This window comes from Heliangelus exortis, chromosome Z, assembly GCF_036169615.1.
Source record: "Heliangelus exortis chromosome Z, bHelExo1.hap1, whole genome shotgun sequence".
Lineage (NCBI taxonomy): Eukaryota > Metazoa > Chordata > Aves > Apodiformes > Trochilidae > Heliangelus > Heliangelus exortis.
The window spans coordinates 59,980,432-59,996,317 of record NC_092454.1 but is presented as its reverse complement, the minus strand read 5'-3'; the positions used below and the strand labels follow the sequence as shown (position 1 = coordinate 59,996,317).

At 43.4% G+C, this 15,886-nt stretch overlaps 1 protein-coding gene across 2 annotated transcripts in view; it reads left to right on the top strand.

Moving 5' to 3' along the window:
- ELP1 (elongator acetyltransferase complex subunit 1) overlaps positions 1-15,886 on the top strand; it is a 33,558-nt gene that overhangs the window by 13,627 nt on the left and 4,045 nt on the right. Inside the window, exons 13-32 of one of the 2 annotated variants that reach the window (XM_071730679.1) lie at positions 494-676; positions 1,424-1,530; positions 1,968-2,071; positions 2,902-2,955; positions 3,056-3,161; positions 3,829-3,944; positions 4,695-4,768; positions 5,384-5,462; positions 5,731-5,810; positions 6,613-6,753; positions 7,876-7,961; positions 8,520-8,668; positions 9,496-9,619; positions 10,055-10,152; positions 11,352-11,553; positions 12,938-12,999; positions 13,475-13,537; positions 13,645-13,705; positions 14,459-14,572; positions 15,241-15,352. In XM_071730679.1, the coding sequence (XP_071586780.1) occupies positions 494-676; positions 1,424-1,530; positions 1,968-2,071; positions 2,902-2,955; positions 3,056-3,161; positions 3,829-3,944; positions 4,695-4,768; positions 5,384-5,462; positions 5,731-5,810; positions 6,613-6,753; positions 7,876-7,961; positions 8,520-8,668; positions 9,496-9,619; positions 10,055-10,152; positions 11,352-11,553; positions 12,938-12,999; positions 13,475-13,537; positions 13,645-13,705; positions 14,459-14,572; positions 15,241-15,352 (2,115 nt within the window). The remainder of the gene's footprint in view (positions 1-493; positions 677-1,423; positions 1,531-1,967; positions 2,072-2,901; positions 2,956-3,055; positions 3,162-3,828; positions 3,945-4,694; positions 4,769-5,383; positions 5,463-5,730; positions 5,811-6,612; positions 6,754-7,875; positions 7,962-8,519; positions 8,669-9,495; positions 9,620-10,054; positions 10,153-11,351; positions 11,554-12,937; positions 13,000-13,474; positions 13,538-13,644; positions 13,706-14,458; positions 14,573-15,240; positions 15,353-15,886) is intronic. The other variant, XM_071730680.1, reaches the window with a different exon arrangement.

The following is a 15,886-nucleotide window of genomic DNA, read 5'->3' as shown; positions in this document are numbered from 1 at the left end:
TGACTGGGGTCTTAGTCTAGTGGGAACAGTGACTGCCAGTGACAGCACTGAGACAGCCTCTCCTGTGCCTGATGCTCTTGGCATTGGGGTGCTGCTCCTGTTTTGTGCTTCTGCTCCTGGAACCAAATTAATGCCTGTGCAGTGCCCAGGCCCATGATCATGGCACATTGAACAACAGAGCTACTTGCATAGCAGACAATGTAAAAATAAAAACACTCTGCTCTACATTTGTATGTGTGCACAGTTGTCACCAGAGCAGTACTGCCTAGGGAAAGGAAATGGTGCTCCCTGGGTCTTGTCCTTCATCTCCAGCCCAGCCTGTGGCAGGGTTCATGCCTTGGCTGACTGTCCACGAGCCCTCCTAGTCATGGTGTGTGTCTGAGCAGCCAGGCTGTGCCTAGGAAGACCTTTGCTACTGTAGCGAGGTGGAGGTTCTGGAGATGAAGGTACTGAAATCCTGTTCTATTTGCTTCCCAATGTTACTTTGTGACAGAGTTGATGTAGGCAGTGACACCAATGAAGTGATGAATCCTCTCGGGCTCCGGTTTCTCACCTGGCTGCCAGATGACAGCTTCCTGATGGTTGGTCAGGGTCAGCATGCTGCTCAGTCTGTCCTTCACCACCTGACTGCAGTGCCTCACATGGCTGGAGCTGAAGAAGGGCACCTGAATTTACGGTACTGTGGAGATCTGTCTGGAGATCTTCTGGGTGAAGTCTGGGAGCACCTCTGGACAGTACCTGCATGATACTGTGTCTCTCAGTAGGCATGCAGCCTGGAGTCTGTGCTCTGGGGAATTTGATTCTTAATGCAGGAGAACCAAACAGCTCATGAAGCTGCTTATTGGTCAGCACTTCCCTGTAGTCCTAGTGCCTGACGAGGGTGTATGCTAGCAGGCTTGTGTCAGCCCAGATTAGTTCTGTTCCTTTGAAGACCCTCAAGAGGACTGAATTCCTCCCTTTTACCCATAGCATCCCATTAGCAAGGTTCAGAAGGTTGTTCTTGTCCTCTCTTGCTGGGCTTTATGGAGTCAGTTGCAGTAAAGCCAGATCACAAAAGAAAAACCACCTGGGCTGCAGAAATCTACTTCTCAAAGAGATCCTGTGAGTTGCTTTCTGCATCACTCACACAGCAAAGACAGGCAGATTTGCATGTGAACTGCAGATTAGAACAAAAGTTGTCTCTGCAGAGTGCTGTAAGCATGCAGACAGTGCCTAGCACAGTTAGGGAAGTGCCTGTTGGCTGGACTAGCTGGTCCTCTGAGGTGACAATGTCAGTTGACATAGGTGTGAAAGACTGCAAAACATCTTTACATGAACAAAGTATCCCTGCTGGAGGTGTGCATCCTTCCGTCTGGCCACAGGAAATGCAGGATCTACATGTCAAATGTATTTACTAGGGCTGATGTTCTTTGTCTTGCTTCAGGTTCTCTGTGCCTATAGATGGAGAAGTCATCAGTCTGTGCTGCAGCCCAATTACCAGAAGTGTAGCTCTACAGCTGGCTGATAGACAGATCCTGAAATACTTCTGGGGTAAGCTAAGTCCTACCTGGTCTGAGATGTAGTTATTACAGATTTCTCAAAAGGTTTAATAGGTGATCTGATCTTCAGGGACATGGGTTACCCAGGTAGCTGGTTGTGCCTATCAGACTCCCTCTGCTCCCAGAAATGGACCAAAATTAGTAGGCTTTGTCAGAAAGCAGTTAATGTTGCTGAGAATGATAGTTCAAATTTTATGGTTTGAAAAGAAGATGACTTCCAGTGATTTCAGAAATGCTTATTGCTCTGTCCTTGGCACTTCTCTCTCTTGATCCACAGTGGAATAGAGGGGCTGCTGAGCCCTTAGGAGTTATAACTTTCTTGTCTGCTCTGTCCTGAACTTTTGGGTCAGCATTTCTCTTTGTCATATGGCATAGCTTATTCCTAGTCTTCTTCAGATACTGGAAAACAGCTTTATCTTTGTTTTTTAGAGGGTTCTGCTCCAGTCCTTGAGCCCTGGCGGACTAGCAGTGGCTCTGCTGTTCGGTTCCCCTACCCTTGCATGCAGACTTCTATCACAAGGATCAGTGGTGAAGTAAGTAAGACTGTGAGCAAATTTTATTATCTACTCAGTTGTTTCCTGTTTCAAATGTGCACCATCATCCCCTGCCCAGGGTTCAGGGATATTTCTTAATGGCATTCTTTACAGGGCCCTATTTAGAACTGCGAGCGTATCTTTCCTTGCCTTCTAGAGCATTCTTGATTGCTTGCAGTTAACATCCAATCTCCCTAGTCTATGAATACAATGAATAATGTCCTTGAAGAGCAATAAATTTCAGATTTAAAATTTCCAGTAATCACTGCCCTCTTTTTAAAAACAGATTTTTGCTTATCTGAATTTACCCTGTTAACAAGCAAGGCTGCTGAACTGTTAGCAAACACTGAGTTAACTGCAGATCTACTACTACTGTTGTTTTCTATTTTTTAACAGTAACAACAGCTTAAGGAATGACTAGCTATTTTGCTGGTAGTTTCAGGATAGTTTCTGTCCTTCAGTGTGCATCCAGGTGAATGCTGTACAGTGTTGCTTTGACCTGCACTGTACTAGTGCATTTCCTCTGCTATTTTGGACCAAATACTACATAATAAAAACCTAAATTATCTGCCATGGTTTCTGCTTCTATTTTCTTACTGTGCAGTTTCTATTACAGGGTAGACCAAACTGCATTTCAAGCCAGAAGTGTTTAAATAAGCCTTCCTGGTATAGGGCTTTCATATTTCCTGTCCAGCTTCTCTAAGTAGTTCACATGAGGTATTCAGTAACTAATTGTAAGGTCCTTCAATACAGTGCTAGTAAGTTGTATGAAACACTGGAGGTTGAGGCACTGATAGCTAATAAAGCTTGTCATAAATCTTTATTTACAGGAGATGATATTGGGCCTCACAGATCGATGCCGTTTTTTTGTGAACGATACTGAGGTACCAAAAGCTTTTACCCCTCCCTGGAATCCCCTTTTGCTCTGGCAAAGGCAGCCTTCCTGTTCCATTCTGTGCAACAATAAACTTCATTTTTCTACAGGTTGCTTCCAACATCACCTCATTTGCAACATACAACGAGTTTTTGTTGGTGACAACCAACTCCCACACCTGTCAATGCTTCTGCTTGAAGAACCTCTCAGTGAAAGGTAAATGCCAGCTCTTTCTGCCTGCTCCTGACAGCTCATGGCCGTTGTCTTGGAACCACAAGGTGTCTCCATTTTCCATATCCAAACCTGCTGTGTTCAGGTCACTCAGACCATCTGTTTAAGAGATAGAGGAAGAGAGTTTCTTTCAAAAATCTATCAGAGCGAGGAGCACAGAACTTTTTATATCACATGCTTCTCCCAGGGAGCAGGATTTGTCCTGTAGTTGTTGACCTGTCACTGTTTTCAGCATCTTAGACCTGCATTCTCTCACTCTTTTCTGTGTTAAAAAAAAAAAAAAAGGGCCTTGTACTCTTTCAGGGTGCATGATAGAGAGACTCCCAACAGAAAGAGTTTCTTTTGCTGTCTAGCTATGAGAGATACGAAGATCCTGGGAAAGACAGCATGACAACTTACTGATCCTTTTCATTTTTTTGTGCTCCTCTCATCTGTTGTGTTGAACTTTGTGATCCTGTTGTATAGAGGACATACGTCTACTTTGCATATAGCGGCACATAGCACTGAGAAATCCTTTCCCTATCTGGAACTGTTGTAGATCACTGGGTGTATTATTGAGTCAGTTCGTCCTGTATGACCTTGCAGGGCCACAGAAGAAAGCCTGAATGGGGTACTGTGCTGCCATGTGTGCTGATAAATCTGCTTTCTTCAGCCCTTCAGGCTGGCCTGAGCAGTGCTGCTGCACCCAACAGTGAGACCCTGCGCAAGGTGGAGCGAGGTTCACGCATCATCACCGTCGTGCCACAGGACACAAAGGTTGTGCTGCAGGTCAGTGCTGTGCCCGTGTCTGCTGAGGTGTGTTGTCAAGGGAGGAATGGGGGGCATCTCCATGGGCAGCTTGCCAACCTACAAACCATGTGTGCAGGGCTGCTGTCCTGTACTGCTGCAGCATGATGCCTCGCAAATGTCCAGCTGCCTGGCTGGATGCAGAGGGGTTTTAAGCATGCCTGTAGGAGCTAGATTCAGCACAGACAGCTCGGTGTGTACAGAACTGGGAAAGGTTGTTCAGATTCCTAATGACTGAGGCAGCATAGGGCTGCAAACTGTGGCCTCCTGAAGCAGTGAATTTCAGCCTCACCTCTTAGTACATGTTGTATTTGCTAGCAGTCCTCCATTAGCCATGGTAATAATTTTGTCTGAAGGGCTGAGCTTACTCTTCAGAACCATCAGAGAAGATTAACAGTGGAGAAGAAGGATGTCATTTGAAAGGCACCTCTGGAGGTGTGTGGCCCAACACCTTCCTCAAAGCAGGGCTAACCAGAAAGCTTGATCAGGCTGCTCTGGGTCTTGCCCTGTGGCATGGAGTCCAGCCTCCTGAGGAAGGAATGTTTTCTGAGCTGAGAGGATTTTTAGATACTTTTTCCTCAGTGATTGAAACTGCGTGTCAGTTGAAGTGAACAAACAGGCCTGTACACCTGCATGCAGCAGATACGCCCAGAAAACTGGCCAGTCCTCCCTTCACCTTCAGTGTAAGCAAAGTAACTACAAATAAATAATTGTGTGGCTCTTGTGTTACAGATGCCAAGAGGAAACCTGGAGACTGTTCACCACCGAGCTCTGGTTCTAGCCCAGATTCGGAAGTGGTTAGACAGGTAATTGGCACTGGTGTATTCTGTCTTTCTCCCTCAGCCTGAGCTGTTAGAAGCTGGTTGGCCCAGTCTTATTGTGCTGGAAAAGAGAGAAGAATTAACTTTGTTAGTGGGAATTTAATTGTTTCTGAGGCTACCAGCTAGGAGTCCAGCTTTGAGGAGTCCCAGGTACCTCTCCCTTGACCACTGAAGAGCTTGTATGTGTGCTGAGGCTGTGTGGGTGGGAGAAATCTTCATCTGCTCCCTTCTCCAGACAAATTCATCACTTCTTGATGAAGCTGGCTGGTTTTCATGTTTTATTTGTTTAATTGATTTACATTGAAGTTTGTGAAACAGAAGTTTGTTAGATTAAAATGTGGTTGTTTGGTTTAGGAGAGGAAATAATAATGCAAGGCCTATATTCCTTACTCAGCCTGGCACACTGCTCTGTTCCACTGCAAGAGGCTGGTGATGAACAGGATTAACAATCCGTGTTTTTTCTGGAAGGCAACCTACATGGCTTGCTGCCAAGGCATTCCACTTCCCAGGGGGTCTGTGCTTAACCTCTAGCCAGTTGCCTTCATTTTAAGATATTGCACCTCTTTACTGTAAACTATTGCACTTGATTGATTCCTCCAGGCTTATGTTCAGGGAAGCATTTCAGTGTATGAGGAAGCTGCGAATCAACCTCAATCTTCTCTATGACCACAATCCCAAGGCAAGTATGTTGTTCTTACAAAGTTCTGTTGTAATGTCTTCCGTATCCATCTAGTCTGGAATCCACTGATACTGAACAGTGGGCTCACGAGTAGTGCTGCTGTCAGTTCTGCTTTCAGCAGAGACAGATCTTTCTGCACAGCCTGCATCCCCATGCAGGTGGATTGGGTTTAGCATTGCCTTTATCTTGTGCATTCAGAGAAGATCTTTGTTCTTGTACTTACTGTAATTGTTCAGAATTACCATAGTAATGCTCTTGTTCATTTCAGGTATTTCTGGAAAATGCAGAAACCTTTATCAGGCAAATAGATTCTGTGAATTACATCAACTTATTTTTCACAGAACTGAAGTGAGTATAGTTCTGCACATGGGGCCACACATGTTCTCATGGCAGTACAGTATTTTTTCAAAATATTGGCAGCTCTTCAGTGTGAGTGCAAGGAGTCACTTACAAAACTGTCATGTTGAGCTCTAGAGACTAAAGTAAGCTCAAGAATTTTGGTCTTGTTGGGAATGCCAGGTTGCAGACAGCCATTAGATTTTTTCCAGTAAGGGATTAGTAGATCATCTGGCTGCTTTAATTTGTCTTCTGGTTTACTGTACGGGAGTAAATGTGGACAGAAAGTGTTTTGTTCCCTCATAAGGAGGAATAAGACAGGACTGCAAATATGAAGCCTGAGGATAAGAGGCTTGCTTACATTTTCAAATTTCCCTTCTTATATTCCTTTCTTTCTTGAAGGCCTAGTGACAAGAGGCTTTGGGTCAGTAGTAGCTTCAGGACTTCTGACCTAATCTTAAATGTAGTCTAGAAATAAAAATAAATGATTGATTTTTCAGAAGTGCTTTGTGCTCAGCATCTCTGTAGTAGATTTAATAGAAATCTCTTGAAATACTTGTGTTCTGATTTTGTTCAACTGAAGTAATTGTTCTGAGCAGTTTTTTTCCAATGCCTCTCCTGGCTCAGAAGAGGAGGGACAGGAGATGTTGGGGAGCTTTCCAGTAGTGTGGCACTGTGTCAGTACTGAATGACGTATGAGTGATTCTCTTCAGTAGTTATTTTCTGCATGCATTTGTGTTTCTTCATATCACTGTCTTTGTGCTGGGCTATGTGAGGAACTGTGCTGTTATTCATGGTATCTGTTTTTATTTAGAGAAGAAGATTTCACAAAGAGTATGTACCCATCTTTGAATGGTAGCTGTAATGCTCAACCATGCCAGCATCCTGGCCAGAAAAAAGTAAACCTCATATGTGATGTGATGAGAGTTGCCATGGAACGTATTGATCCTCAAAAGTAAGCATTTTTTTGTTTGGGGTGAAAAAAATATCACAGAGATTTTTAGTAAGTCATTTGCAGAACACAAATGTGTCCTTAACATCAGTCACTTGGCTTCAGATACTCTGAGGTAAGTCTGTGCTCCACAAAACTTTTGTAGCTATACCTTCCATCTGCTGAGGATGCTGTTCTGAGAACCACAGCACCTCGTAATTCCACAGATGGCAAAACAACTTTTTACTACAAGAATTAAAGTATCAGACACAGGATGCTTATACAGGCTTAAGAAATACACTCCATTTGGGAACAGTCTCTGTGGCTTAGAGGGATAGACAGGCATGAGCAAGATAGTAATGTCAGGGAGATGCTGGCTTTTTGGAGTGGCTGGCCTTTTGGAAAGGTTGCAGCTTTTTCATTTGAGACTGAATTACTTTTGTAAATCTTCAGCTGTGTCTTTCTGAATTACGACCTTTTTGGTAACCATCTTTCTTGTATGAATCAACACCAGATAGAAATAAAGGGTGGGAAAAGAGGATAACATTGGTAATGAAACAGGGCTAAACCATTGGCAGCTTACATGTGAAAGAGTGGATAGAGGAGCAACAGCTGGTGGGTTACTGCTGAGCCTTGAAAGAGTAGACACATTTCAACAGACAATTTATGGGAAGAAAGCATTCCCTTATCTGGGAAAGCTGTTTTGATACAGTATGTGTGAAATGTATGAAAGTAGAAATAACCTCTTAGAAAGCTTTCCTTTTATAACAAAAAATGACAATTTTCATGCCAGATTTTATTTGGAAAGCTTTGTCCAGCTATCCAAACCTCCAGAGAGTGGTGTGCTCTCTCCATTGTGCTGGCTGCCATGGGGAGGAAGCACCTCCAATTTGGTGACGTGTTTAGGGAGACATGCTGAGCAGAAAAGCTTTCCTGGCATATCTGTTCTCTTCCCATTTTTCCTGACTTCCTTGAAAAAAGACTGAAATATCCAATAAGTTTTGGGTTTTATTGTTTTGGGTTTTTTGTTGCTTTGGTTTGGGTTTTTTACTAAAATGTAAAGTAGAACTTTCACAAGTGCTAAGACAGGAATAAGCAATGTTTCTGCTTTCTTACTTTTTCATTTACTGCTTCTGTTTTCTTCAGATACTGCCTATCAATACTGACAGCACATGTAAAGAAAAGTCCTCCAGAACTGGAAATTGCTCTCCAGAAGGTTCATGATCTTCGAGGTGTTGTATCAGGAACTCACAAGTTTTAATAATGGGTGGTTTGCAGGAGCTTTCATTCTCAGCATGCTTCACCCTGGAAATTATTTTCTACTGACTATTTATGGAGCCAGCCAGAAAACAGAAATGTGCATGAAGCTAGCTATATGTCAGTTGCACAGCAGCATATCAGCTAAGATATGCTGCTGCACGTGCCCTCAGCTCATCCTTTTATCTAGGTCTGCCAGTACGTAGCCCAGAGCTGGAGCTGTTTCGTCTTTTCAGTCAGAACTCTGGTTCTCCCATCATGGAACAGAATCTCAAAATGGCAAACATGGCTTGTATTCTGTGATGATACTTGTGCCTTGTCACTGTTGCACACTTAGCAATTTACCATGCTTGGTTTTGTCCTTGAAGTTGCCAAGGAAAGACAAACTAACCCCTCCTGCAAGCTGAAGCAAGGTGTTAGTTTGGTGGTCTCTATGTGATGTTAAGGATGTACTTGATAATGCACCTCTCCCTCCGAGTGCTGTTCTGATGGTGATGCTGTAGTTGATCATATGCTTCTTTTTCTTGTTACAGAAAGCGTTACTCCAGATGTCAAAGCTGTGAGTGCAGAAGAAGCACTGAAATACCTGCTTTTCCTTGTGGATGTCAATGAATTGTATGATTATTCCTTGGGGACATATGACTTTGATTTGGTCGTCATGGTAGCAGAAAAGTCTCAGAAGGTCTTGTCTTATAGTTCCAGCCAAGGAGCTATTCTTCTGCTCTCCAAAAAGTTCTTTGTAGTCTGTGGATCAGTCCAAATTTTTTTAAGTCATAGCTCTCTCCTCGGGCAGAATTCCATTTGTTCGGCAGTCCGGTGTGTGCTTGGGATGATGGCATGTTTCTGCATCCCTAAGTACTTTCTGAGCACAGTTTTGGTGCTCAAGGTGAAACAGAGCTCTTCTAGAGTAGCATAGCAAAGTAGCTCTGGGGAAAGAAAGAGCTGCTGTCTGAAGTGTTGTGACAGCCTGCTTTACAGTCCCACTTCTGTACTCTTTTGATTCTTGCTTATTTATTGGTGGCCATTATAATAGTGTACATCTTCCAGGGGGTTTAATTTTTAACTCTCTGAATGGAAATGCCTGTCTTCAGAGTTTCCTAATTTTACAGGCTGGTTTTGATCAGAACATCCTATTCGTGTTAACAGGTCTTATGACCTTTAGTGTGGGTAAATTGATCAGCTTTACAGCTGCAAATTTATACATGATAATTGCTAATAGCAAATCAATGTTTGATTTGATACCTAATCTTGAATTTTAAATTATACCAGGCTTTGTATACTGCTGAGGTCAATGTGTAACTTCCAAGTTAGTCATTGCTGGCAAGAATACATATATAGAATTGACTCTTTTCAGTTGGCTTACATTAAAGAAAAAAAAAAAAAAAACATGCCACCTTTTTAGTGCATTATTATAAAATTTCAAATACAGAACTGTCTGTTGGTGAAGATGGGAGCAATAAAGATCTTAACCAGGTTAGCTCAACCCACCCTTTTTATTATTCTTTGCAGGACCCAAAAGAATACTTGCCCTTCTTAAATACCCTCCGGAAGATGGAAGCCAATTACCAGCGATACACAATAGACAGACACTTGAAGAGATACAAAAAAGCTCTTGGGCACCTCAGCAAATGTGGTAGGTGTTGCTAAGGAGAAGTTTTCCAATGGAACATTTCTATTGGAGAGTCATTGGGGAAAAACAGATGAAGAAAGAGAAAGATTGCACAGGGTCGTCTTTCCTTCTGGCAATGCATGGTCAACTAACCTCTCCAGCATGCAGTGTAGCTTGGAGCAGGGAGAAAGGAGTGCAGGTGTTCACTGCTCTGTGAAGCAGAAGTCTTGTTTTGTTCCTGTTGTAGGTGACTTTTCACCATTTAATATTGCTGGCAAAAATGCAGCAAACCTGAAGGAAGTGAATAAACTTGTTTTACAGTAATGAAATAGGTGCTTTGTGCTCTTCTACCTAAGCACCTCTAGTTGCTTCTTAATGCAGTGAATCCAGACTGGCTGGGAGCCATGAGACCCATGTACTTTCTCTTTTACTGCTATGAAAAATAAATTATTTCTGCAGGTCCTGAACACTTCTCTGAATTTCTAAACTTGGTGAAAGATAAGAATGAGTATTGTGAAGCCTTGAAGCTGTACCCCTCTACCACTCAGGAGTACAAGGTATGTAAGCACATACCTTAACACTGCAGCATGCAAATTTTATTTTCTCTTGTGTGTTTGCATATTGTTGACACCTTGAGTGAGGGCAGGAATGAGACAGCAGCTGCTTGTGTTCAAGTTCTGTGGATGATTGCTGTTCCTGAGTTGTCTGAGACCCTTCTCCGAGATACCAGCTGGATGATTCCTAGTACTGACCCTGCAAGGTCCAGTCACCAGGAGTGGCTGTTACTTCTTTAATCCTGTGACTAGGAGAGTACTGGGGAGTCTAGTTTCTGCTGCACTATCTCATGGTGTGCTGGAGAACTCCTGCTAAAATAGAAAGACTTTTATTCCTGTCTTGACTTCTGTGATACCAGCTTTCTGCCCAGCACTTGCAGGTTGTTTGGGGTACACTTTCTTATTCTTAAACTATTCTGAAGAGTACTAGAGAGCTCGGGGTACTTGTAGACCTGCTGTTCCCTAGTACATTGTGTCCTTTGTTAGTTTTGGTAATACAAGAAATTCAGCTTGCCAAGGCTGAGGTGAAATGTAAATTAATGCATTTAATGTAATTAAATTTATATATTGTAAATACACAGCACACAAGCCTTTGTAAAAGAAGTAGATGAAGACAAAAGAGGGAAAATACAAAAACTCAGTCTGTTTGTAACAATGAGAAGCAGAAGGGCCTCTTTCCTCATGAGTGTGGTCTGTTCCTTGCTCTGGCTCACTGGGAACCTTTCTTTATTCCCCATGTATTTTCCAAGTCAAATCCACCCACCCCTTCTTGATGAATATGTGGGCTTTGAATAGCACAGCAAATGCTAGGATCTTGATTCACAGCAGCCTGTGCCTATGGAGTGGCAGGTCTTATATCCTCATTTGTGCCAGTGACTCCAGGAGTAAGTTGGTTCAGGGAGACATTCTAACAAAAAATGCTCATGTGAGTAGGGAAGAAGGGGTTTATTTCCTGCAACATGTAGCCCCCATTGCCTTGGAGAGTTAGGTACCTCTGCACATTTCTTGCTCTAGCACTGTAAAATGGCTTTATGTGCTAATCATCAGCCTTTGGCTTGATAAAATGTTAAGCCTTGTGCCTGGAGGTAATTTGAGGGAGTGGGATGTAGGCTTTTGTTGACAGGCACTTCATTTTTACTAATGGAGGACTGCTACTGATTCTAGAGCTGATTTCATATTTCTCTTTTGTCTGTTTCTTGCAGGATATTAGTGATGCTTATGGGGAGTACCTGATTCAGAAGCAGCTATATGAACAGGCTGCACTGATATTTGCTCGTGCTGGCAGCTTTGCAAAAGCACTCAATGCTTTTCAGAACAGTGGCAACTGGCAGCAAGCCCTGTGCATGGCATCACGGCTTGGTTATGGAAAAAATGAGCTGTCCAGCCTGGGACGAAGCATGGCAGGTAGGCCTTAGGGAGACAAAAGTGTGCAGAAAACTGAATGCTGTTATTTTTGATTCATTTTAATTTTACCAGACGTTTAGTGAAAACCTCAGTCGCCAGCAGCATTTTTCCTAAGGGGAGAACAAAGATCCCATGTTTCCCAATGGTTTGTGTGATTGCACATCATCTTTGTTTCTCACAGGAACCACGGGATGTTGGAGCTGAGCTGGTCAGCACCCAGGAGTTGCCAAGCTAGCTGTGGGCTTGGCTGCCCTGTGCTGACTGCTTCTTGTACTTTTTCCTTGCACTCTGTTACTGAACTGCTATTCCAAATTGCCTCCTAAGAATCAGGGAATGAAGATTCTTTGAAGTGTCTGACAGGACAGAGGCCTCTAGACAGCATTGACAGCACTGTGCCTAGTCCCAGACTGTAAAGACTTGGAGAATCCAGAGCTGTAGCTTTTGTGTTTTCTCCATAAAGCCTGCTAACAGCTAGGACCAATTGTGTGTATAAAGCTATGGGCTGCCCTACTGCAGAAAAAGGTGGCTTGGTCTCAGAATTTGTGCTCACTGGGACATTTCAGACTGCATACAAGATCTGCTGTGGACCTGGCATATATGTCAGCAAGAGAAGCAAAGCATCATCCTGACTTCTGCCTTACTAAGAAGCAGGGTTTATAGAAGCACCACTTACAGTGGAAATATGATTCCTGGGAGTTTTGTATTTCAGAGCTGGATATTCCAGTATTCTCTTTTTGTGTCACTTCATGTGATTTGGATCCTTTATGTCCTGCCTTTAATACTTGTGTCTGCTTAGTTTGTGGCTGCTTATTTTGCTGAATTACAGTTACAATTTAAGAGGGACACCTCAACATTTCTGGGTGAGATTACTTTCCTTGGCTCATTTCATTATTTTTTCTGGTGCTGTGTATATCTTGTTTTCATATATTGCATCCTAGCATATTAACAAGGTGCTGACCTTTAGGGAACTAGAAGCTCTGAACCCCTCCACCTTGATGGCTGCTGTACATACCCTAGAGAGAAGGTGGCCAGGTGCTCCTTACAGATAGCCAGGCTGTGATACAGTGGAGCTTTCAAGGAAGATTCCCTTTTTAGATCCTGTCCACTCAAAAGAGTATCCAAAGAGATACTCTTGTCCCAGAACTGGGCAGAATGTTCTCCAGCTGTCCTTGAGGGACATGCACCAGCAATTTCACAAGCAAACAGCTGATGATGCTGCAAATTAATGAATTCTTGACATCAGGCAGCTCTTTTTTTACTGGTCAGATTAAGTAAGTGTGTAACAGTGTAGAAAGTGCTTTAGTGAGTGGGATTTTCCTCTACTTTGTTTTATGGCACAAAATCCAGCTGCTTCTGGAAAACTGAACTCCACCTTTTCTTGTAGGAAAACTTGTTGAACAGAGAAAGTATGCAGAGGCAGCCATTCTGCTGGAGCAGTACACTCAGGTAATGTAATCCACCCAGTCTGTGCCCCAGTAATACCCTGTGTCAGAGAGATACACCATCTGTGTTTTGTCTGCTCTCCTGGGGCCACATGTGACTCAATGCATGCTGACAGCAAAAGAGTCTGTGCCATAGGGTCTCCTGGGGTGGGCAGAGGTCCAGGTGATGTAGTGAGCAGGGTGGGGATGAATGCTGTGTCACTGAGTTTTTCCACTCAGAAAGCTGCCTCTACTTTGGTATGAAACACTTATGTCTCAGAGAGCTGAAGCATGAAGGCTGGAGCTGAAGTAAGGAATCAATCCAAGCAGGATTTCCCGTCCGTGTGGGACAAGTAACTTAGTTTGTTGTGGTTTTATATCCACAGTTTTCCTGTTCTGACTGGGATACTGCTGCATAGAAATGTAAATCTGGATGGGTGCCACCTGAATGTGTATTACTCTAGCATCTGTATCAGTACATGGTTACTCTTTCCTTTTAGGACTATGAAGAGGCTGTTCTATTGCTCTTAGAAGGGGCTCTTTGGGAAGAGGCTTTAAGACTGGTAAGACACTTCAGAGCACAAGAAGAAAGTCTCTGTAGAGTGCAAGAAGAGGGGTAAGATCTGGGTTAGATCCTTAAATAATACCTTGTTTCCTTTCCCTGATCCAGATTCACAAGTATGACAGATTGGATATCTTGGAGACGAACTTCAAACCTGCTATTCTGGAAGGTGAATCTGTGCAAGAATCTAAGACTTCTCTGTGCTGTAGAGGCTGAATGTCTTCACTGTGTCTGTGGGATGTCACAGCACTCAAGTACTGGGAGCTGAATGGAAGGATGCTTTGATTCTGCCTGATGCCACCCATTTAGCTGCATTTAGCTCTACTCAGTGCATCCTGAAGCCCTGCAGAGTCATGGGCTCTGTTTAGCTTAGTCAAGCTCTTTCTGAGCTTTTCCAGACTTCACAGACTGCAAAGGGGTCTGTGTCTGCATGTCCATGGGTAAGCAGGAGAGTCCTTGTTCTAGAGCAGATGTGACAGTAGAGCTCTACAGACTAAGAAAATGTTTTATATGAAGTTTTTGAAAAATACTTTTATTGCTGTAGTCTTCCTTATATCCAGGTTGGTTACTACTGGTTGTTTTTCCTTTCCATGTTATGGTCAGTAGGCTTTATGACTTGAGGGATTTTTTTTTTTCTTTAATTCAAGCCTAGTATAAAGAGATGTAGTCACAGAGCCTTCTGCTACTCTTCATCAGAAACAGACTCTTGTTCTTGAAAATGCTTGTCTGGCAGGTTTTTTAAACTCCAGGTGCATCTTGTTTGGTGAACTAGCTCTGAGTTTCCTTCCACTTGAGTTTTTTTGTGTGCTTTGCACCTGACTTCTGAGTTTGTTGAAGGACTGTGCTCCTTCAAACTTCTGTAAAAAGTAATTTTATTGTTTGCTTGCACAGATGTTCATGCTCTTATTTTCTTATTGAGCAGCTCAGAAAAGTCAGCTAATCTTCCTAGATACTCAGAAAACAGCATTTCTTCGCCATAAGAGTCGCCTACAGGTGGTCCGAGAGCTGAAGGAGAAGGCTTCTGAGAGCCTGCAGGGTTGGTATTGGAAAGCATGTGACTTTATTCTGCATAAGTAGCTGTGATCATTTTTTTTTTTTTCTGGTTCCCATTTTCCTTGGTAGAGCTGTACTCTATATTCTATCTCCAGTGGTACCCACAACAAGACAGCATTCTTCTCACCCTTTCCACACCATACTTTCATTGTCACTGCTTGATCTTGCTTATTGGAATGACAGCTTTATTTTCAATGCTGTCAAAGTTTTCACAGACTAAAAACGTACCTGAAAGCTCTTCAAACTTACACTGCATTATCTCTACACTGCCAGCCTGGCTGGGTCAGACAGTACTGAGTATGCTGAGCACTTACCAGGCATATTCACCTGCCAGGTCACACAAGCTTGGGAAAGTTTTTTGCAAGCAGGATGCTTTGTGCTGGTAGACTTGCTGCACTGAGACTCTCATCCCTCTGAACATGCTATTTAGTGATACAGTCCCCACCAAGGCAGAAGAGCACTGCCTTTCCCACAGTTCCTGTTTCTTCTTTTGTGTGCTGGCTGAGAGGGGTAGAGAGCTGTCAGGCTCCAAAACACCAGGAGGCAGAATGAATCTGCCCAAGCTGCTTTTCCAATGAGCTTTGGCGATTAACCAAAGAAAAAGCTTGCAATAACTGTGGCCTTTTTTCCATACTGCGACATGTTTTGCAGATTATGATATGCCAAATTGCCCAGAATTGGATCTTCTCTCTGAAACCAGCAGTGTTGTCACAGCCAGCGACATGAACAGCAAATATTCACACAGCAATTCAAGAATATCAGCGTAGGTACCTGCCTCAAAACAAGATGGTGGCTGCGGCCCTAGGATCAGCATTTGGGAGGGAGCTTGGCATGATCCGCCTTTCAGCTGTTCGTGCCTTGAGGCTGCTTTTAATTACAGGCTGTTCCTCGTTGTTTTAACTAATATTGGGAGGGAGAGAACAGAAAATGCCAGAAGCCACTAGTGCAACAGGAACTGAGTGTCCAGCAGAGGAGCTGTGAACGCAGACTCAGAAGGAGCTGGGTCTGTGGTGTCAGGCATGTCGCCAAAATGTCTGTCTGCAGGAAGCTTGATACAGAGCATGGGCGGAGTTTCCCAAGCATTGACAACGTGTGCACATGGCTTGTGCTTTGTCTTATGCTCTGCACTTGATGGGTGGGGATTGCTACTAAATTCCGTAGCCAGGATTTTCCACACTGGGTCTGTGTTGCCTTTGAGTGCTCTTTAAGAATGTGAGCTGCAGGCTGGGGTGGGATGGGTTAGAGGCTGGTATATGGTGCCGAATCCCTTCTGAACTCCCTACATGAAATGAGGAGA